This window comes from Lepus europaeus, chromosome 1, assembly GCF_033115175.1.
Source record: "Lepus europaeus isolate LE1 chromosome 1, mLepTim1.pri, whole genome shotgun sequence".
Classification (NCBI taxonomy): domain Eukaryota; kingdom Metazoa; phylum Chordata; class Mammalia; order Lagomorpha; family Leporidae; genus Lepus; species Lepus europaeus.
Genome location: NC_084827.1, coordinates 75,447,460 through 75,471,717, shown reverse-complemented (window position 1 = coordinate 75,471,717; position 24,258 = coordinate 75,447,460). Strand labels below are relative to the sequence as shown.

The window sequence follows — 24,258 nt, the reverse complement described above, 5'->3', positions numbered from 1 at the left end:
GTAGAAGATGGCCCAAGTCCTTGGGCCCCTACACCCACCTGGGAGACCCGGAAGAAGCTTCTGGACCCTGGCTTCAGATTGGCGCAGCTCTGGCCATTACGGCCATCTGGGGAGTGAACCAGCAGATGGAAGACCTTTGTCTCTGTCTCTGCCTCTCTCTGTAACTCTGTCTTTCAAATAAATAAAATAAATCTTTAAAAAAAAAAAAAAGACTCAAAGAGAAAGTAAGCTACTTGAAGCTTAAACACCTTCTTCACAGGAGAGAGGGAAATGGGAGTGTAGGCGATCTTTAAGGGAAAGTAAATTATTTGTAGGGCAGGAGAATGGACTCAGAAGAACAGGCAATGACCAGGGTCAGAGTTCTGTGATACCTGACTCTGCGTCTTCCTTCTTGCAGCGTGAGTTTGATTTTCCCTGTAAATGAAATTTCAGTTCTGTTTTGGTAGACCCAGTCAGGCAGATAAGGGAGCTTTGCAAAGAGCCTCTTGCTACACTGGGGATGGGAGGCCGTAGACACAAGGGGAAGTCAGAGCAACCTGGAATCCAAGGCAGCTTCTAAGACCTCATATCAAAGTGCCAGTCTTTGGGGAGTTGTTTTCTGAGCCCCAACACAGCTGGAAGGAATTCCATCTGAGGTCAAAGGGAGAAAGTAAGCGCTTCTTCAGGCAGGAGGAATATAAAAAGCATCCCCAAAGCATAGTGATATAACCAGTATCAGTTCAGTTGTTCTGGGAATTGGCAGACGGTAGGTATGTGTGAGTGAGCGTAGGGCGTTCCAGAAGTGAGTCAAAGAGAGGAAGCCTGACTCTTTGGCACTGACCAGGGAGCAAGGAACCCACACCTGCCATACCAAGAAGTTGGACTTTATCCTGGAAGCATGTATTGTCATCAGAGGTTTTTTGTTTTGTTTTTGTTTTTAAGATTTATTTATTTATTTGAAAGTCAGAGTTACAGAGAGAGAGAGAGAGATAGAAGTCTTCCATCCTCTGGTTCACTCCCTAGCTGGCCACAAAGGCTGGAGCTGCACCAATCCGGAGCCAGGAGCCAGGAGCTTCTTCCAAATCTCCCACATGGATGCAGGGGCCCAAGGACTTGGGCTATTTTCTACTGCTTTCTCGGGCCACAGCAGAGAGCTGGATCAGAAGTGGAGCAGCCGGAAATCGAACCAGCGCCCATAGGGGATGCCGGCACTGCAAGAAGCAGCGCCCCCTCCTCACTACTGCGCCACAGCGCTGGCCCCCATCAGAGGTTTTTAAGCAGAAGAATGATGCGGTCAGATTTTTGCTTTTTCACACTGACGTCATTATGGTGATGAGGTTCATGGAAGCGGTGGTACTGGAGCACATTATTTCTGCCCCGCTCTGATTTGGTTTCAGCTTCTGATGATAATCTGCTGTGTCTCCATGCCCTCTCCCCGCAGTGTTTCACAGTGGGAACACTTGGTTGGGCCACAGTGCACGGCTGGTGGATTCCTGTGCTCCCCCTAGCCATGCCTCACCTGTCCTTGCTGCCTCTGTGGTGAGCAGAGGGGAATGAATGCCCGGACAGGCCCTGCTACCTCCTCTGCTGCTAGATTGGGGGTTTTGGCTGTGGGTTCTAACTGGATTTTTATAATTTGCCTTTTACCAAAATTTTACTGTGGTGCTATCAGTCATTTACAGGTCTAATAATAAAACCAGTTCCTTTTTATTCATGAGACTATTAGTATGTATAAGGCGCCTTTGTCAGGGATTCAGGTAGGTGGGAGTAGAGGGGAGTTTGAAGCCTTAAACTCTACCCTGAACTAACAACAGCAGTGATAACAGAGAAGCAAAGAAAAACTGTAGACCTTTTGGAGGTAGAATTTGACAAAATGAGACCTAGATTTGTGTCCTAATAGCACCATACACTGAAAAGGTAGAAGAGATTGAACCAGATATTTAGAAGAAATGCCACAGCTAAAGTCATGCAGATACATAAAGAGAAGCCAAACTGTTGAAATGGGAAGAAATTGTTTAGTCTAAAACTGGAGGTTCCATAGCAGATTACTTCTTAGTTAATTTGGTCAGCTATGGAAAGCCAAGAAACTAATGGAATTCTGGGTAGTATTTCACTACAGAATTTAGTCATCCTTATTGGAAAAGATGAACTTTAATATTTTTTAAGGATTTGTTTATTTATTTAAAAGACAGAGTTAGAGAGAAAGACAAAGAGAATGTTCCATCTGCTGGTTCACTCCCTAAATGGCCACAATAGTTCAGGGCTGGGCCAGGCCAAAACCAGGAGCCAGTAACTTCACGTGGGTGGCAGGACCCAAGCACTTGGGTCATCTTCCACTGCTTTCTCAGGCACATTGTCAGGGATCCGGATCAGCAGTGGAGCAGGCCAGGACATGAACCGGGGCTCATGGGATGCCGGTGTTGCATGCAGCAGCTTAACCCACTATACTACCACACCACCCCAACCCATAATGTTTCTAAGGACGTCTTTAACCCAAGTAATGCAAGTTAAAACAAACAACTTTGAAGGGTTGAATTTGACACAAGTTAAAAAACTAACAATGGAGAGGATGAAGCATATCAAGAATTTTCCTAGATTAGAGACATAAAATAGTGCCTTTGTAGATATCAATTTAATTATATGTAGACTTTAAAAACCTACATACTGATTTTTTCAGTTTTTTATATTTTAGAAATATGTATTCTTCATGGTAAAATAAAATTATTGAACTTTTCTTCACAATAATCCAGAGTAGGAGATAAGAGAAAAAAATTTGCCATGTTTATACTGTTGCCGGTGGGTGATGAGTGCATGGGTGTGCTCATAATTTTGTATATTTTTACGTAGCGAATTTTTTAAGATTTATATATTTATTGGAAAGTCACAGTTACAGAGAAAGAGGGAGAGACAGAGAGAGATCTTCCATCTGCTGATTCACTCCCTAGATGACTTGGCTGTGGCTAGGCCAGGCCAAAGTCACCAGCTTCATACAGGTCTCCTGCCTGGGTAGCAGGGGCCCAAACACGTGAGCCACCTTCCACTGCTTTTTCTAGGCCATTAACAGGGAGCTGGATTGGAAGTGGAGCAGCTGGGACACGAACCAGTGCCCATATGAGATGCTGACATCACTGGTGGCAGCATTACCTGCTATGACACAATGCTGGTCCCCAGTAAAGTGTTTTTTTTTTTCTTTAAGATTTATTTATTTATATGAAAGTCAGAGTTACACAGAGAGAGGAGAGGCAGAGAGAGAGAGAAGTCCTCCATCCGCTGGTTTACTCCCCAATTGGCCACAACAGCCAGAGCTGTGTTGATCCAAAGCTAGGAGCCAGGAGCTTCTTTGGGGTCTCCCACATGGGTGCAGGGGCCCAAGGACTTGGGCCATCTTCTACTGCTTTAGCAGAGAGCTGGATCAGAAGTGGAGCAGCCGGGACTCAAACTGGTGTTCATATGGGATGCCAGCCCTGTAGGCAGTGGCTTTACTGTCTATGCCACAGTGCTGGCCCCAGTAAAATGTTTTTAAAATAAGCTATATACTTATTGTTCTAGGAAGGATTGTTCATTAAATGTTATTATTAAGGTTGTGTTATTATTAAGGTTGTTTATTACAGTATTCTTTATAAGTGAAAAACTAGAAGCATCCTAAATGCCTAACAATATGGATTAGATAGCTAATCAAATGCTGTATGTTTAATGATGTAAAATGTTCATGATGTGTAGTTAAATTTTGAATAGTTTTGAAACAGTATATGCAAACAATAAGAAAAACTGATACAAATATTTAATCCCCACTCACTCACCTACATGTAGGTACTTAGGAAGGGAAGCACAGATAGTTTCCTTTCCCCAAGACATTTGCATGCCCTTCTTTTGATGCTGTTGTTGGAAGTAAGAAATAATGTTTTCTTTTTACTACTTTGGTTATTTTAAAGAGCGATATTTTATTTGTTCTGTGTTATTTTCTTCCTGCTTACACACAGAAATTGGTTGTAACCAAGAGTGAATCACTGTCAAAATTTTATTCAACTACATAGCAATGAAAATTATAGAAAATCTGAAGCAAAGTCATTTTTTTGAAACATTTTAATTTTTTTTAAGTTAGATGATTAAAACTACTTCTGTGGCTCTGCATCCCTTTGCAACCAGCCTGTCCCTGGCTTGTTTGCAGCAGTAGTGAGGGCTTCTAGTTCCAGTTCAAGAGACCAGCACGATATCCCAATCATCCATTTGTAAAACAGATTTATTAATTCTTTTAGGAGCAGGCGCTGAATAACATGAGGCAGTAATGGCTCCCACCAGAGCTGCCCTTTGATCAAAGTCTATTAAACCTGACACCGATGCTTTTGTTGGTGGCCTGTGCTTTGCTGGAATAGCACCAAGCTTTGAAGTGCTTTATTGTTTTTTATGAGTTTACTAGATTTCCTTTTCCTCTCCTTCAGTTCCAATAACTGACTTTTAATCCTATCATCATGGCCAGGGGATTTGTCTCTAAAGACCACTAGTTTACCATGGTGCAAAACAGAGCAAAAAGATTAGGTCCCTGAACCATTCAGATAGAAACACACATTTTGCCATCTTAAGCAGTCTGCAGTTTTTATTCCCAGCATCACCAAAGCAATGCTTTTCCTTTTGTTTTTCAAAAACAATGCTAAACAAAAGACAGGAACATAGTAACTTAGTGTCAGCTATATAATTAAAGAAAGGGATGTGTTCTCCTGCCTTCCATGTGCCTGTGACATGGGCACATTGACTTGCAAGCCTTGTGGGAAAAATTACTGTAGGCTTAAATCTCTTGTTCTGTTTTAAAATACCTATATTTAAGTTCTTTATTTCCCATACATTAAATGGGCCATTTAATATGGTTACTTCTTTACATAGACAGTAAAGGTGAATTAGGATATTTGTCAATAATTTGTTACTTCATGTCTTCTAAATGCAGTAATGCTGTTACATAAGACACAACACTTTTGAAGTTAATTCTATAAAGTAACAAAGCTTTATTGTACCATAAAAACATTTTATCTATGTTCTTGCCTATTTTTACCACTAGAAATGTTGATTTAAAAAATTAAGTTAGTTGATTTTTAAAATAGCAACCTGTCAGAATGGCAAGGGTGCTGAGTATTTAGCTGTCTGGATGGCTATTGCTGTTGGAGGATTCTGGACAGTGTCAGTGAGACCCGTGAAATTTAATCCTACCCCTAAGGTGCATGGGGGTCACATTATTTATAAACCTAAACCTTTTTTAACATCTTGTTCATTTAGGGAGTGTTCTATCTGCAGTTATTTCTGACTGCCTTTTTCTCAGATGTTGTAATCAGTGAATCCACTGACAGCTATAAGAATGACACCAACTCTATAAAAACCAAACACTTATGGGTGGACATTTGGCCTAGCAGTTAAGATGCCTGTGTCCCATATCTAAATTCCTGGACTCAGTACTTGGCTCTGGCTCCTGACTCCGGCTTCCTGCTAATGTATACCCTGTGCCAAAGCAGTGGTGGCTGAATCAAGTTTGCAGCTCCCAGCCAGCTGTTGTGGGCATCTGGACTGTGAACAGAGAGAGCAGAGAAGAGAGCACATAGGAGCTCTCTCTGTCTTGCTTCCTCTCAAATTAAAAAAAAAAAAATTAAATTAGACACTCCATGAAAAATTAACTTATTAAAAGAGGAAAGCAGAGGAGTCATCAGAAGCATCTTATTAATATAGAAATTTTGCATTTATACCTAGCATCTGTGTCTATATGTCAGTCTCTTGTTAATAGTCACTTTGTTCTTTGATTAACCAGCCAAACGCTTGTTGGAATCAAAATAGTGAATTGATTGTGATATATCTCTGTCTCAAAAACATCAAAGATAATTTCTTTTGTTTTAAGCTGATGTATATAATATGTGAGTCATACTAGCAAAGTAATTTCCTAGCCATTGCAAAGCTTTGTTCTACTAACCTCATCAGTGGTCTCCCTCTTTTTGACTACGAGAACATGTCACATGTCCTTTATTCTCTAATGAGAAGCTGCTCAGAATCCAGTTACTGTGACAGACAGATGAACTCAACTTTCACATTCCATGACTACACAAGAGTCACTCACTCTGTGTTGGTATTCTTCAGTTTTAAAATTATTATTTGAGAGAAGCCAGAGGGATTATATGAAGCAATTAAGAAAAAGAATTCATGTATTTGTTTTCCTTAATGAGGGCAGACATTTGACACAGCAGTTAAGCCACCACTTGAGAGAGCTGCATCCCATATCCAAGTGCCTGGGTTTGAGTCCTGGCCCTACTTCAAATTCCAACTTCCTGCTAATGCATACCCAGGAGGCAGCAGGTGATGTCCCCGTGGCTTGGGTCCCTGTCGGAAACCTGGACTGAGCTCCAGGCTCCTGGCTTCAGCCTGACCCAGCCCCGGCTGTTGCAAGAATTTGGGGAGTGAACCAACCGATGGGAGTTCTTTCTCTCCATCCCTCCCTCCTATCTCTCTCTCTCTCTCTCCCTCTCTGTCTCCTTTACAAATAATAAATTAAAAAATTTAAATAAAGAGCCTCACCACTCATGAATATTCACATATGAACTCAAAAATACCTGCAGAAAAGAAAGGAAAGAAATGGAGCTATTAAAACCCAAGGTCTTCAGCAGATTTTTTATAAGATTTATTTATTCAAAAGACAGAGTTAGCGCTTCTCGGCCTTTTGGCTAAGATAAAGTGCAAAAGACAGAGTTACAGAGAGAGGTCAAGCCAGAGAGAGGTCTTCCATCTGCTGGTTCACCCCCAAAATGACCACAGTGGCCAGAGTTGAGCTGATCCAAAGCCAGGAGCCAGGAGCCTTTTCCCAGTCTCCCACATGGGTGCAGGGGCCCAAGGACTTGGGCCATCTTCTACTGCTTTCCCAGGCCATAGCAGAGAACTGGATTGGAAGTGGAGCAGCCGGGATTTGCACAGGCGCCCATATGGGATGTCAGTGCCGCAGGCCGGGGCTTTAACCTGCTGTGCGACAGCACTGGCCCCATCATCAGATATTTTACCCTGATCTCTTAATCTTGGCTGGATCCTGAATCCTTTTGAGGCTATGGAGAGAGTAAAGGACTGCTCCCTCCAAATGCACAATGAAGACTGGAGTTTTAACGCAGTGTCAGTGGTTTCCCAGGCTTGCAGAAACCACCTAAGGTTTTGTGATAAAAGCCCATGGACCCCAAATGAAGAACTCATATTCAGTAAGCCAGTGATCCTTCTCTGTTCCCAGCCAGCATCTTTGGCAGGTGTCAGAGAGATTTTCTTACTTGTTTTTCTATCAGTCATACCTGCTAAATGTCAGAAACCTCATCAACCAACTTCTGCCCAAGTGCCCAGAGGCTACAATCAGAAAGCATAACTGATGAGATGGATCAGGTTTCTGACCGATTACCTCAGAGGAAACCTTCATCCCTGTTAAGCCGTCTAGCTTCTGGCAGCCCCATGGCCAGGACACTAACTTGTAAGGTTCACACCTGTGACAACATTCATCACTGTCCACTTTAGCCATCGTAACATTGTCTAAAGCCCTTGGTGGTTTTGTCCTCTCCTTGTACCAAAATGATATTCTTAGCACATCCTTGGTTAATGACATTACTAAAATCATTTTCTATCCACCTACTTCCCTCCTTATCTGGATTTTACATGCCAAAGTCTCAATTTACTATTGCCCAAGTGGCATGTGGTTTCAGAACAGCACCTGTACCTATTATTCCCACACACTGTTAGTAAATTCCCATAATGGCAGAGGTATGCATCAATTTCTGATTACTGTCAGTCACTGCTAACCTTTCCTCTCAACTTGCTCGTAGCATATAATGAGAATTTCTCAGATGCTATTTTCCAAAATTAGTCATTGCTTAGTGTAGAAAAAAAAAAAGTTCCTTTAAAAATAGCTTAATTAAGAGGATTGACTGCAAAGGCTGATATTTTAAGTCCCTGAGAATTCTCCTTATAGGATGCTTTCTTTAGTTCTGTTTTGTTGGAAGGGATTGTTTTGTTTTAACAAATCTTAAACAACTTTGTTTTATTTCTTTGTTGGAGAGGTGGGTCTTTATGAAACAAATTCTTATGCAGAATGAGACAAAAGATTCTAATGGTATTTCAACATTATTTAGTGTGTGTAACAGAGGCCTATTGTATATTTTATGTATACAGCCATACTAACCTCAGTTTTCTTTTATTTGCTCCTCTTGAAAATATTTTTAAAATATGTATAGGAAGAGGGGCAGTTGAGGCAATAAGGAAGGCACTAAATTGAAAACAAGTAAAAAGTGAAGGTCTCCCTAATTAATGGTGAAATCTTTAGCACCTTTTTCGATCAGCTCCCTGGTAGCTAGCAATGTGTTCTCTCTGGAGAAACTGGCCCAAGAAAACACTCACAGAAACTGAAAGGAATTGCCCAACAAAACAGTGTTGAACCTACAGTTAAGTCTCCCACATGGAGCTTCTGAAAACAGTTTAGTATCTTTTTCTTAAATATGGATGGACAGCAAAAAGCCAACAGATATTAAGGGAAGCCTTTCACATGAAAAACAGACCAAAAACAAACATGTGAACCAAGAAAGGGATACAAAAGAAGCAGAGACAATGTGATGAGCTGAAGAGAAATAAAAACAATAGAATAAGTAGCATCAACTGCCACAGAGAAGTAAAAGAAAATATTGTTCCCGTGAAACAAGAATAAGAAAAAAAGAAAATCAGAGAAAAGGATAAGCTCCTAAAATGGAAACTATAACACCATAAATAATTCAATAAGAAAGATGATAAGAGAATCTCCCCTACAGTAGAACAAATAAGGAGATAAAAATGTGAAGAAAATCAAATGACCCATTCAGAAGCTTTGGTTCTAAGAGCAGTTCCAGAAAAACAAGATGGAGGAAGAGAAAATAATGTAAGAACTCTTTGAAGAACTGACCAACTTGAGTTCTTCTGACTCAAAGTGCCCACTGAGCGCCTTGTCTAATGGTTGGGAAATCAAAACGTATACACAAGCCTCTGCCCCCCTTTTTCCTTTTGCATTTTCTCCTGGATATATTCCTCAATGTACCTTTAATGTTGTTCCCCTGTTTTCTTTCCTCGACTTGCACCTGTTCTTACTTGTTCCAACAGCTTCACCTTTTCATAAAACCCAATCCTGTGACTTATTCCTTTCTGTATGTCCCTGGTTCTCAGATGTCTAAATTTTTTTTTTTTTCTTTTTGATAGGCAGAGTGGACAGTGAGAGAGAGACAGAGAGAAAGGTCTTCCTTTTGCCGTTGGTTCACCCTCCAATGGCCGCCGCGGTAGGCGCGCTGCGGCCGGCGCACCGCGCTGATCCGATGGCAGGAGCCAGGTGCTTCTCCTGGTCTCCCATGGGGTGCAGGGCCCAAGGACCTGGGCCATCCTCCACTGCACTCCCTGGCCACAGCAGAGAGCTGGCCTGGAAGAGGGGCAACCAGGACAGGGTTGGTGCCCCGACCGGGACTAGAACCCGGTGTGCCGGCGCCGCAAGGCGGAGGATTAGCCTAGTGAGCCGCGGCGCCGGCCCAGATGTCTAAATTAAGTGTCTCCCTCTCGTGGGCTCCAGACCTGCTTCCCGAAATCCTCTGCTCTAGCATCTCCCAGTTCTTACACATCTCTTAGGCTGAACTTCCTTCCTTTCTCATCTCTTTGCCTTATAATGAACCTGTTTTGCTTCCTGTAGTCCCTATTGCAGTAACTGAAAATATCATCCCTACCATGTTAGAAATCTAGGACCACTCTGAGCCACAGCATCTTCCACACCCCTCACATTCAGTCAGTGAATCCTGTCAATCTTCTTGGTGGAGAACACCATGTATCCTGAGTTCCCAGACAACCCTTCTATTCCTCATTCTTGTACACGGAGAGGCAGCCAAGGGTCATTGGACATTTGGGGACAGAGTCTGTAGCACAAAAAGGGTGAACAAAAGTCAGCCAATACAAAAATTGCTCCTGAAAACTTTTTTTTTTTTTTTTTTAGAGAGAGAGCGAGAGCGTGAGATTCCTCTCCTGGTTCACTGCCCCAGATCACACCTTAGCCAGGAAGCCAAAGCCCTGAGCTAGAAACTCAGTCTAGGTCTTACACATGGGTGGCAGGAGCCCAGCTGCTGACCACCTGCTGCCTCCAAGGGCACACATTAGCATGAAGCTGGAATCAGGAGCTAATGCTAGTAATTAAACCTAGACATTGGGGCTGGCAGCGTGGCATAGCGGGTAAAGCTGCTGCCTGCAGTACCAGTATTCCATATGGAAGCTGGTTCAAGTTCCGGCTGCTCCACTTCTGATCCAGCTCTCTGCTGTGGCCTGGGAAAGCAGTAGAAGATGGCCCAAGTCCTTGGGCCCCTGCACCCGCATGGGAGACCAGGAAGAACTCCTGGCTCCTAGCTTCGAATCGGGCAGCTCCGGCTGTTGCAGCTAGTTGGGGAGTGAACCAGTGAATGGAGGACCTTTCCTTCTCTGTCTATGTAACTCTGACTTTCAAATAAATAAAATAAATCTTAAGGGAAAAAAAAAAAACCTAGACACTCCCATATGAAACATGCATACCAACCACTAGGCCAAATGCCTGCCCCCTGATGTTAACTTTTTAAAAACTCAAATTAGTGGCTTCAGATTTGAGATGATACTGCAAATATAAATAAAATTAGAATACTGTGTAAAAGAAACAGGGAACAGAAAGGAACTTTTAGATGTTAAAAATAAGACTGCCAAACTAAAATAATTCTATAGAAAGGTAGAAAGGATAAAAAGACGAAAAGAAGGAAAATATGAAAGTGAAAGATAAGACGTAAGTATCTAGGTCTAGCGTTCTGCTGACAAGAATTCCAGAAAAAGAGAAGATAAAATGAAGAGGAAAAAACTATCAAAGAATAATAAATCCCCAAGAGTGAAAGATAATTAGTATTATTCAAAATTAATAAGACATTCTGGATGCTGAGCAGGACTTTTAAGGCAAATAAATGTAGATACATAGATATAGGTCATTATGAAATTTTAGAACAACAGAGAAGTTGCTAAAAGCCTCTGAAACTAAAAGTTTCAACCTACAAAGGAACATCGTCAGCAACATCAAATGTTTGAACAAGCAGCAGCGTCTTCAAAGATTTGAGGAGAGGCTAGTGTTGTAGCGGAGTGTGTTAAGCCACCACTGACAACACAAGCATCCTATACTGGAGTGCTGATTGAGGTCCTCGCTGCCCCACTTCCTCTGCAGCTTCCAGCTAAATGTGCCTGAAAAGGCAGCGGAAATGGCACAAGATACGAACTGAAGGATGGAGAATCGCCATCTCTCTCTCTCTCTCTCTCTCTCCCTCCCTCCCTCCCTCCCTCTCTCCCTCCCTCTCTCCCTCTCTCTACCTCCTCTATCTGATGCTCTGCCTTTTAAATAAATAAGTTTTTAAAATTTTTAAAAATTGATTTATTTGAAAGGTAAAGTGACTGGTCGGAAGAGAGAGAGAAAGAGAGAGAGAGAGAGGTCCTCCATCTACTGGTTTACTCCCCAAATGGCCACAACAGCCAGGGCTGAGCCAGGGTGAAGCCAGGAAACAGAAACACCATCCAGGGTGGCAGGGGCCCAAGCATTTGGGCAATCTTTCCATTGCCTTCCCAGGGACATCAGCAGGGAGCTGGTTTGGAAGCAAAGTAGCCAGGACTCGAACCAGCCCCTCAGATATGGGATGCTGAGATTGCATGGAGCAGCCCAACCCTCTGGACCACACTGCCAGGCTCATTTTTTTTTTTTTTTTAAATAAAGATTTGAGGAGAATCAAGGCAGAATCAACTCTTTCCAGACAGGAAGGCCTCAGGAAGTTTACCTCCCTTTTAAAATCAGCAGTTTAACTGGAAATACCAGATGGAATTTGTTTATGTTGCCAATTATTTGCTCGTATTTTCAAAGTCCTTCTAGCTCTCTTTGCACTTTTATTGTATGGAATAGAACATTTACTTTAAGTGTTTGACTGTCTTTGTTACCTTTTAAAACAAAAGAAAGAAAAAATAAGCTCCACCAGTCTGCTACACTCTCTGCTTTCCCTGTGCTTTCCTCTACCCTTTTAGACTTTCCTTCATGCACTATTTTAAAATCTTTGTCTTGTGGGTAATGATTTCATTCTTTATATTTTTATCTAAATTCTGGAACTTCCACGACTATTTAGGTAACTTTGATGGTATACAAGAATGTATAAATAACAGCCATTCAGAACAAGAGTTCTGCGTTATCAGGGTGGAGGAGTGGGGGACAGCTTATTCCCTGTGATTATACATAACACACACACACACACACACACCTAATTTTCCCTTCCCTCCTTCCTTCATTCCTTCCTCCTTTTTTTTTCCTTTCTTACTCTCTTTCATTTTTTGGAATTTTTTTGTGTGGTGACATAAAATTTACCATACCAGGTATATAATTCAGTGGTTCACAATATTGTGCCACCAACACCGCTATTACAAATCATTATCCCAAAAAAGGCTGCATAATCATTTGGTACCAAGTCCCCATTTCCCATTTCCCCCAGCCCTTGGTAACCTCTGATTTTTCTGTCTCTATGAATCTGCTGTATCTTTCTTATGTTGTACTACTAAGAAGTACAGATAAGATTCATTAGGCAAAATATCTCTTTATGATAGATGGTATTTTTCTATCATTATCTACAATATCTGTATTAGTTAACTATTGCTCCATAACAAATTGCTCCAAAATTTAGTGTCTTAAAACAACAATAGTAGGGCTGGTGCCACGGCTTGCTAGGCTAATCCTCCACCTGCGGTGCTGGCACCCCAGGTTCTAGTCCTGGTCAGGGCGCTGGATTCTATCCTGGTTGCTCCTCTTCCAGTCCAGCTCTCTGCTGTGGCCTGGGAGTGCAGTGGAGGATTGCCCAAGTGCTTGGGCCCTGCACCCGCATGGGAGACCAGGAGGAAGCACCTGGCTCCTGCCTTCGGATCGGTGCAGTACACTGGCCTTAGCGGCTGCCGTAGCAGCCATTTGGGGGGTGAATCAATGGAAGGAAGACCTTTCTCTCTCTCTCTCTCTCTCTCTCTCTCTCTCTCTCTCTAACTCTGCCTGTCAAAAAAAAATAGCCATATATTATTTATTTTGGCTTCTGTGGGTGCAGGATTCAATCAGGGGACAGCAAGGATGGTGTGTCTGCTGCAGGATAAGTAGAGCCTTTCCTGGAAGACTCCCAGGCATTGGTCCAGAAACATCTAAACACTCTCATGATGCTGGCTGTCACCTAGGTGTTACTGTGGCTGGCAACTGGAATACCCATAGGACCTGGGCTTCCTCACAGTATGGTGGCTAGATTCCAAAGGCAATCATTCCGAGAGTGATGTAGGGAGGGTGGGAGGGGAAAGGGGGATAGAGAGAGAGAGAGAGAAACAGAGTTTCAGCTAAGTGGAAGCCATATTACCTTCAACAGCCTGGTCTGAGAAATCATCGTTATCACTTCAACTTCATTCTGTTGGGTGGACAGTTAGAAAGATCCACCCAGGTTCACGGAAGAAGAGCATGGACTCCCACCTCCCTCGGTGGAGGTGTGTCAGGGTCCCCTTATGAGAAGAGCATGAGAGATGGGTTAAGAACTGATGTGACTATCTTTGAAAATACCACAGTTTGTATCCAACATAGGTCCCAATTCAGCCCCTAGGAGGACAGATCTGAAATTAAGTTTTCATTTGCCTTAACTGGTAGTTGATCAACACCAGACATAGGTATCCTACTTTCTCTAATTAGGGAATTGAGATTTACACATTGGGAAAAAAGATGAAAAAACATGAGATAATGATGTAACTGTTCTAAACAAAAAATATTTTTTGAAAACAAGGTAATTGTTAAAATGTGTCTGTTAAAGGAACTGTCCTAATTAATATCTTCAATGGTGTTTGAACAGATTCCTGGTCAAGAAAGCGTTTTAATGTGAGTAACATTGTTTATGAACACTGTGTTTACAGTTTGGACGTGAAAGCATTTTTCTGGCTTTTTAAAAATTTTAATGTATTTATTTGAGAGGCAGAGGGAAAGACAGAGCTCCCATCTGCTGCCGCCCCCCCCCCCCCCCCCCCCCCGGCAAAATACCTGTATCAGCTAGGGCTGGGCTGTAACTGCAGCCAGGAACAAGGAGCTTAATCCTGGTTTCCTCACATAGATGGCAGAAACCCAGTTACTTGAGGCATCGCCCCTCCTCTCAGGGTCTTCATTAGTAGGAAGCTGGAGTCAGGAGTCAGAGCTGGAATCAAACTCAGATACTCCAAGGTGGTATAACTGCTAGGCCAAATGCCTGCTCCCTGAGTTCTTAATTGACTTGACATATTTAAATCCAGTTTCCTCCTTTCCCTAAGATACATCTAGGACAGATAGCTTATGAAGTATATTTTGATTACATAACATCTCTAGCCAAGTTACCTAACCTCTGTAAAGCTTCCATTTCTTCATCTGAAACATGGACAGAATGTTAGTACCTACTTGAAAGAGCTGACATGAAGATTAAATAAATTGATTTACATAGATTGTGCTAAGAAAAAAGTTACATAAATGTTACAAAGTACATGGATGTGTTAATGATATTCTGCATGTATATGTCTATTTAGAGTCACAAATTAATTGAATTCATTTCCAAAACGATATAAGAATAAGACAACATGGTTACTGAAAATATTCTGTTAAGCTCTTTGATTTGGGAAGACCATATTAGAGTGTGGGATCAGCGCCTGCAGTGCTGGCATCCCATATGGGCACTGGTTCGAGTACCGGCTGCTCCTCTATAGATCTTTTAAGAACCAATCCAGCTCTCTGCTATGGTCTGGGAAAGTAGTAGAAGATGGCCCAGTGTGGAAGACTGGAAGAAAATTTCTGACTCCTGGCTTCAGATCAGCCATTGCAGCCATATGGGAAGTGAACCAGATGGAAGACTCCTCTCCCTGTTTCTCCCTCTCTCTATCTATAACTCTTCCTCTCAAATAAATAAATAAATCTTTAAAAAAAAAAAAGAACATATTAGAGTGCTTCTGATTTTGCTAACTCTGTTTTCCCTAGTTTGAAAAAGAAAAACAGCATGATATTCGATCATTCTTTTTACCGAAACGTAAAGAAGGACAGCTGGTGTCTTCCAGTGATGAATCAAGGATACTCCAGGAGAAAAATACGGTAGCAGCGCTGGACCCCAGAGAAAGAGCTGCAAGAGATATCTCTGATTGTGAAAGTCATTTTGAACCTGAAGCTAAAAAATTGAAATTGGTCACCACCAATGACTGTGGCAGTCCCCCGGAGGAGAAGCCACCAGGGTCCAGACAAACCAGAGCTCCACTCGTGGAAGGTGTCCACAAGGCCAAGTTCCAGTCAACCGAGACATCCCTTCCTGGAAAAGACTGGCAGTGTGGTTTCTGCACCTATATCAATAATGCAGTGTTACCTTATTGTGAAATGTGTGAGAACCCCAAAGGCCGAGCTGGTGAGTCCAGGGAAGGTGACCATGGAAGTTGGTCAGATAATCTGTTACCTACTGTTGCCAAAGGTTAGTGTGACTCAGCACTGGCTTTAGCTTTTAAAACTGGAGTAGGAACTTCACATAGTCAAGACTGTGAATTTATTCTTTGTGGAATGTTAAAAACTCCCAGTCCTGTAAAGAATGTATATCCACAAGTGTCTGTGATATGACATTAATTTGGCACAAATGGACATTTCTGATTAATGTCAGCAGGATGTGAATTCAGTGGGCAGGAATAGAAGCTCTGTTGCTATGGCAGCAAATATGCCTTATAGTCAGAGACCTGCTGTTTTCCTTGCTCTGTAGATAATACTTGTTTTTAAGGAAATTATGGATTATTTTTATGTTTAAATAGCAAAATAATTCATTGTGGCTTCTTTACCCAGTCAGTAGAATTGTGCCCTATTTTCCTTTTCTCTTGGAAAATCATAAAAATTCCTCTATAGATCTTTGAAGAACCAATTTGATGTCTGTTTTGGAAGTTTATTCTTTTCTAAAATATTGTTTTAAGGATCAAAATGATAAACATATCTCAATTATGTTTTTATAGTTTGACATACCATTTTCTGCTGTTTAGATTCTCAAATGGTTTTTAATACCCCTGGTTGTCATAAGAAAAAGAGCATTAGTGTTTTTTCTCCAATTTTAGAAAGCATTTTTATAGTAATAGAAGATGCCAAGTTAGCAGTTTGGAAAATTAGAAGTACTCCTCTCTTTTTATCAGTGGTACTAATTCTTCAGATCAAATTTTGCATCATACATTAATTTTTGAGAATATTGATTTTGACCGAAATTCAGCTAAGGTATAAATCATAATATTGCAATTCCTGCCCACCAGCCTTGCTTTCTCTCTTAGTTTTGATCTGAAGGAAAATGTAATCAGGACTAAGGCTTTCCTCTTCCACTTCTGAGTGCTGCTATGAAAATTGACAGGTTTGCCATCTGGATGCTTTTGTTTGTAATGTGTGCACCTGTTTTCTATGAACTAGATTATAACCACAAGCTTATTCCATATAACATCTCTGTCACAATTAGCATGATCTCATGCAATTCCCAACTACTACAGACAAAATAAGATATATCATAACTATAAAATGTGAGTTCCTATTAAACATATCTAGTGATTTAGCAACAAAAATTATAGTTTGATATGGGTTTCACATTTCTGATTTTTCATTTGGGTTACCAAGTGCAACAATGATAGTTCCTGAGTCCATGATTATTTAATAAGCAACCTGTCAAGAAACTTAAAAAACAACCTTTTGTGAATATAAAACCATCTGATGTGAGAGAAATATCCTAAGTAGCAGCAACATTATTGTATATAAAAATCATAATTATTAGATTTCCATTACTACATTTTGGTTTAATGATTTCTAACCTTAATATGGGTATACCCCAAAAGTACTGAAAATCAGAATTAATTTTAATTCATCTAAAATTTTTTTTTTGACAGGCAGAGTGGATAGTGAGAGAGAGACAGAGAGAAAGGTCTTCCTTTTTGCTGTTGGTTCACCCTCCAATGGCCGCTGCGGCCAGCGCATTGCGCTGATCCGAAGCCAGGAGCCAGGTGCTTCTCCTGGTCTCCCTTGCGGGTGCAGGGTCCAAGGACTTGGGCCATCCTCCACTGCCTTCCCGGGCCATAGCAGAGAGCTAGCCTGGAAGAGGGGCAACGGGGATAGAATTCAGCGCCCAACCGGGACTAGAACCCGGTGTGCTGGCGCCGCAAGGTGGAGGATTATCCTGTTAAGCCACAGCGCCGGCTAATTCATCTAAATTTTTAAATAATGCTTCTTATCTAGCACTTTGAGAAAACGGTAGAATCTGAAAAATTCAAGGACCAGTATTAGAATGTTACAGTCTATAAAGGTTGCAAATGTAATCTCTAGACTATTAGAGAAAATTTTATATAGTGTGTTGAATGCTAGTATTTGTCAATATGTAATATTGTGCTTTGTTCTTAATATCTACAGTTTATCTTAAATGTCTAATAACTCATATTGTTCAGCTTAATCTCTCTCAGTTGAATTGCAGATGTATCCCATGGCCTGCGTAACATCTCTCTGTGGATGTCTGGTGGTGGGAACCTCCAGCTTAACATTTCCAAAATAGAATTCTTGATTCATCGCCACCACCATATCTAACAGCCAGTCTTCCCTGTATCATGCTAAAAACCTAAGCAGTATCCTTGATTTCTTCCTCACCTCCCACACTAGATCCATCCAACAACTTACAGAATAAATCTTGTTTCCAACTGTTTTTACCTTATGGCTCCTGTTCTGCTGAAAAGCCTCCCTCATCTTTCAGACGGACCCCTGGACCCTCCAGAGTAGTCTCCCTTGTTGTGATCGCTCTGCACTGTAGGCAGGGTGGTCCTTTAGATCATTATTATTCCTTTGACTAAAGCTCTCTAATGTCTTCCATTTCATTTAGAACCTAACTCAAGAATATAGACCAGGAGCCAGCGTTGTGGCTTTGCGGGTAAGGCTGCTGCCTGCAATGCTGGCATCCCATATGGGCGCCGGTACAAGATCTGGCTGCTCCACTTCTGAACCAGCTTGCTCTATAATTTTAGCTGTCATCAATTGGCTTCTCAATATGGAAGATAAAATGTTAGCTCTTTCCGCACCATGCTCCACATACCTTTTTTCCTATTCTAGTACATCCATCAAAGTGGTGGATAGTTAGAGTTTTATTGATTTTTATAGCAACATGTACCAGTTTGGGCTTGATCAATATTCACCAGATATCCCTTTAGAACCAAGATTACCATATTTACAGATGAACCAATTGGTATTCTGTGAATTTTTTTAAGATCTATTATTTGTTTACTTGAAAGGCACAGTGACAAAGAGAGGCTATATAAATATTTCACTTATTTTTTTCTTTTCAAAGATTTATGTCAGAGCTGGTACTGTGGTGTAGCAGGTAAAGCTGCCGCCTGCGGTGCCAGCATCCCGTATGGGTGCCAGTTCGAGTCCTGGCTGCTCCACTTCTGATCCAGCTCTCTGTTATGACCTAGGAAAGCAGTAGAAGATGCTCTGAGTAGTTGGGCCGCTGCACCCACATGGGAGACCCAGAAGAAGCTACTGGCTTCTGGTTTCGGATCGGCCCAGCTGCGGCCTTCTGGGGAGTAAACCAGAGGATGGAAGACTTCTCTGCTTCTGCCTCTCTCTTTCTCTGTAACTTTGCCTTTCAAATAAATAAATAAATAAATCTTAAAAAAAATTTATAGACCCCTGGGCCAAACTTCCTCAATTCATGAAGAGCTCTTAGCTTCAATGAGACGCCTCTGAGAGCTTGGCCTCAGCAACTTGCGCTTATTAATGCCTTCTCAGCACCCCACTTTTCTTACAAAAAAACCAGTTCTGTCTATTTATTTACATACTTTATTGTCGACCTCTGCCATTTAGAATGGAATCTCCAGGAAACAGGGCCTGACCTGTCCTGCTCTTTGCTGTCTCTCTTGCACCTGGAGTGTATTAGGCGGATAGTAGGTTCTCAATAAATGCTTTGATTAAGTGAACAAATGTTAACATTTTTCTTTTTATAAGACCTAGCTGTAACTTTTTTAAATTTTGCTTTAAGTGTAAATTTACTCATTTGATTTTAATAATTCTACAAATAGGTAACCTCAACCATATCCAAGATGAAAAGAAAAATGAGAAAGTTGATTGTCAGAAAGACCCACCTGAAGAAGTACGTGCTAGCTCTAACTGTGGAAACCAAGTCTGTGCTCAGCCAGACCAAGAGTGGTTGACTGAGAGTAAGGAGAAAACTTCCAACCTTGAGGGACAAGAAGGACTCGCACTCCAGCCAGGTAACAGGAAGGCCTGTTTCCATTTTCAGTAACCAAATAAGAAGGTACTTCAAAAAGCTCATGGAAAGTGGAATTAAAAGATAAATTTATTTTGGTGCAAAAGAATTTTGAAATCCAGGCATACAAGGAATCATCAAAAAGCTCCTGGCAAATGCATATTGTAGTTAAAAAATGCATGAATTAAAAAAATTTTTGCACCCAAACTCATCTTTTGATGCCATTTTCTGCAGACATTTTGAAATACCCTCTTAATGACCATGTATTTTTGAACATAATACTGTTATTAGAATTGCGACTGCTACCTTGTTTGGGGCCCTTTTTATTCCCATGTGTATTAAAAATACCTACTGTTTGTAACTGCATACTTAGCAGATGGCTGGGAGGGCTGAGTGTGTTGCTGGCATTGAGATGTAATACACAGAGCAGAACTGATACATAGCTACATGTGCTGCCACCAGGCCTTTTGCCCAGCCTCAACCAAGCCTCACTCATTCACACAGCAAGGCTGTTGTTTTGATATTTGGGAGGTGCTTTTAGACAAAATAGTCAAGATTGACAAATTATTAATAGTCATGTAACAAATCATTACTCTTTTACACAGTTTTTATTTTTTTAAATGGCTATACTTAATTGGCACTTTTTTTAATTCTTAAGAAAAAGTTTTTAAGGAACATAATTTCATGACACGAATCATGACTGTATTTGGAGCCAACCATGTAGTGTTTCAGATTTATTTACTTTTTGGTTGATTTCACTCATTATTTATAACTGTGGTGGTTAGCAAGTACCAGCCTGTGTGTCGTATATCACTGTCTTTCACGGGCCAGCCTGCAAGACTATGAATAGTTTCTGGTCATTTTCCTTGTTATTCATTAGTGCCCATAGTTACCTATAGCTTGATAGTCTTTTTTTTTTTTTTCTTAGCTTAACATTTTATTTATTTGTTTTGAGATAACATTTTTAATTTGCATTATAGTCAAAGGCTCTACTAAATAAAGAATTCACCAAACAGAAAGTAATAAAAACAAATCCAAAACTGTTGGGATGAGACTGTTGAAATTTTTCTTCTGAATTAGTTATTATTAAACAGTGATAAAATTTGGCATCAAGCAACTTTAAAATCAGATGTTCACTTGGGGATTTCCAAGCCCCAGGCATCCTTCTTTCATCTTCTCTTAGCCTTCTTTCCCTCTAATTCCTCAAGGTCTACCTAAGAATATCTTGGAGTGGACCCAGTTCAGGTCTGTTAATTTTCACAGCCTTTACGTAGACAGTATAGACTCCTGTGGAGTCTTGTGACTCCAGTTTTCTTGTTCCAGCTGTGAAAATACCTTTAAGAGCTGATGAAGCCCTGGTTATAGGACAGAATATGGGACAGTGAATTCAACATCAGACTGGGAATCAACAGCTGGCTACTGTCATCCACTGGACTGTCAGATCTTCATCTATGACAAGGAAATATTAGCTTGTTAGTTGTCATTTGGTAAAGACATATGCAAGATATTAGCTTGTATTTACAAATGCTTTTTAAAAATCATTGAGCTTTTAGAAATTCTGTTGTGCTGGTAAATTTTGCATTGGCCTAATCAATTCCAGACAATGGCAACATTTCCTTCATACCTATCCCTGCTGCCATTTTTTTTTTAAACTTTTCAGCTCATTGAGCTGAGAACTCCACGTGAGATAATGCTTCCCATCTTCCTGCTAATGAGGATTTCCATGAAAAACAAGCAGAAAGAAAACAAAGGAGGTGCTCGATGTTAAATGGTTATTCTATCTACATTAGCTCTTTTAGAACCAGAGGGAATTGTAGTTTTGTTCTAAGTAGAGTTCTAGGAGTCTGGAAAGATGCTTGTATCATCAAAATTTGCACCATTTGTAGTTTTGAACCATTAACTTATACTTCATGGAAGCACTGAAAAGAGAGATATGTTCCCCAATGTAGCTGTGAGCTACCTACAATGATTATTGACTGATTTGGACTTGCTCTTATAATTCTTTTTATCCGAGAATAACTTCTGATCTTTAAGCATTAATCCCTAGTTTTTCAAATCTGAAGATACATTGACAATAGCTATACTTACTTTAGGTACAATTAAAAAAATAAGAAAAATAACCTCTGCTTATTAAACCACAATTCAATACCTAAAGACGACCCAGGCCATACCACTCTGTGTGGCTTTGACATTTCTTTCTCCAGTTCTGAAGGATTTGACACTTTCTCTGGGCTTGAGTAGCATTGTGCAGCCTGTAATAGGCAACCCTTTTGCGCATCTCAGTTACCAAATATAAGACAGCCTCCTCTGATGTCCTTCCAGCTAATCCTGAATCTGTTTGTTTCTTCTTGAGTCATTAGCAAAAAAGTCAAGCAACTGGTTACCAAATAAGCCAATATATTGTTAGACAGCCTATCATGCTACTTTTATTTCAAGTCCAGATACAAACTTTTTGTCAAATATATTGATATTTTTGAAAGCTGTTTCACCATTCTAACCTGCAAAAGCTTAAAATAAGCTGTTTTGGATAGAGGGTAGATAAGCATTCACATTTTCCTTTGTCTTCTTTATTAGAGCAGTTGAAGAGCACAGACACATTGCCAGTATATGATACCTTAATGTTTTGTGCAAGTAAGAATACTGACCGGATTCACCTCTACACTAAGGTAAGCATCATGCTGATTTTGTGTCTTGAAACACTAGGAAAAAAAATCCTTTTTTATTTGTAATAGAGATTTAATTTCCTTTACAATTAGATGGGCATCTAGTTCTTCACCTCTATAGAGCAAATTCTCAAATTCCTATATTAAGTCTAAGGATAAATAAAGGCAAAACAGCATGGTCATTGAGAGCACAGACTTCAGAACCAGACTGCACCAATTCAAATCTGTTACTGGCTGTGTAATCCTAAACACATTAGTTAAATGCTCTGTGCTTCAGTTTCTTCAGCTGTAAAGTGTGGGGAGGATTTGTTGCCTGGCTGAAATGAGCTGACTTCTGTAGAACGCTGAGCACTGCGCCTGGCCATAATGACTTAGCTCCTGCCTTGATCATTTGTAGCCTAAACCTTTACAGGAGCCTAAACCCACCTGTCCTCTTGTTGAATAAACTCTAGCAAGTTTTTGTAATACAAAGGGACTTGAAAAGATATACAGACCCCAGGTCATCTTGTGGAGCCTGGAGATGTGGTGAGCCAGACTGGGGTGCACCAAGGATGCCTGTGCATCTCCAAGCCTGAGCTACCTCCCCTCATAAGCAAGAGCTGCAGTCTCTGCTTCTCCGGCCATCGCAGGACCAGAAAAGGAGCTTAAATGTGGAGGAGCCAAGAGGAAGGTACTAGAAGAGCACTGCAGGAATTGAGAAGGTCTTAAACTCTTTCGACTGTTCACTCTGGACAGTGAAAGCTCTGTCTTCTGGTTAATCTGGTCAGTGTTTTTCCCCTTGGGGAGAACACAGAGAGAAAACCTGCAGCCTTCTGGTGGGAGCATACATGTGCTTATTGCCAAGACTCACTGCAGCAAAGACTCACTGGCCTATATTCTGACTCTGCCTCCCCGCCTATGTGGCATGGGCCACTTCACCTGCTTGGCATCTCTAATATTCTAAAATGTGTTTTAGGGCTATTCTTTTATAATTGTATGTCTACTTACAGTGTTATCATTCTGTGACTGTCATGTTCTAAACATGAGACCCTAAGCAGATGAATGTTGGCATGTCTTTTCACAGCTGGAGCAGAGTTGAAATGAAAGCTTTCCCTTTCACCCTAAAAGAGCTGAACTAAAGACTAGAAATAGAAACTTGGATAGAATTTACTGCCTAAATGATACCCCCTAAAAAGAAGAGCAGTAATAGATATTTAGCATTCTGTATAATATTAAAACTCTTCATTCAGCCAAGATCCCAAGTCTAAATCACAATTTAGAAGTATCTATTACAGAGGCCGGCGCTGTGGCTTAACAGGCTAATCCTCCGCCTTGCGGCGCTGGCACACCGGGTTCTAGTCCCGGTTGGGGCGCCGGATTCTATCCCGCTTGCCCCTCTTCCTTGCTATGGCCCGGGAAGGCAGTGGAGGATGGCCCAAGTCCTTGGGCCCTGCACCCGCATGGGAGACCAGGAGAAGCACCTGGCTCCTGGCTTCGGATCAGCGCGATGAGCCGGCCGCAGCGGCCATTGGAGAGTGAACCAACGGCAAAAAGGAAGACCTTTCTCTCTGTCTCTCTCTCTCTCTCACTATCCACTCTGCCTGTCAAAAAAAAAAAAAAGAAGAAATATATATTACAACCACATATCTATACTTTTAATCAATGTATAGCAACTTTTTGTGTGTTTTATTTTCAAAGTGGTTATGAAAAATATAAAGTTTCTTTTTTGCTAAGAGCATTAGAATGTGATCCAACTATTGTTGATGTAATAGATTTCATATTCTTTTTCCCCTTTACTAAAGAAATAGCCTCTACTCCTGTTTAATTGACTACACCCTTGTACAGGGTTACTTTTTATTCCTAGATTTCAGGATGTCGTGTTGATTGTTGGGACCTGAATTCGGTTCTGCTTCCTCTCCAAGTGGTGCTATTAGCATTAGTGCTGTGGGACCAACATTGCCGCATTGTGTTGGGGTAGCAAATTTGTAGTTTCGCTAGAATAGTTCTTTCTTCCGTCTCCTTACTTTTTTTGTTCCTGTAACAAAGAAAAGGAATCTCAGCTAGTTTGGGGAGAGCAATTCAGACTATTTCATGATGACCTACATTGATATGAGACGTACTTTCAAGGATTATAAAGAAGTTTATTTATGAATGTGGGAGTAGTTCTGCTGCTACTAATTTTGAGAATCTAGTCTTCTTTGGTATTGATTTGCAATGTACAAATTGCATTGGTTTGATGTTTGTTTCCAAGACTAGGCAATAGAGAAGAGTATGACAGGGCATCCCAGGCTACAGGCAGAGGCTTGGCCTTGATGTGGGCACTGGAAGAA

General features: G+C 41.0%; 1 protein-coding gene across 6 annotated transcripts in view; it reads left to right on the top strand.

Moving 5' to 3' along the window:
• The window catches only part of ZRANB3 (zinc finger RANBP2-type containing 3), a 305,721-nt gene that overhangs the window by 261,300 nt on the left and 20,163 nt on the right, over positions 1 to 24,258 (top strand). For 5 of the 6 annotated variants that reach the window (XM_062186026.1, XM_062186034.1, XM_062186043.1 and 2 more), the window contains 3 exons: positions 15,020 to 15,497; positions 19,099 to 19,290; positions 21,861 to 21,952. In XM_062186026.1, coding sequence (XP_062042010.1) covers positions 15,020 to 15,497; positions 19,099 to 19,290; positions 21,861 to 21,952 — 762 coding nt within the window. The remainder of the gene's footprint in view (positions 1 to 15,019; positions 15,498 to 19,098; positions 19,291 to 21,860; positions 21,953 to 24,258) is intronic. The other variant, XM_062186061.1, reaches the window with a different exon arrangement.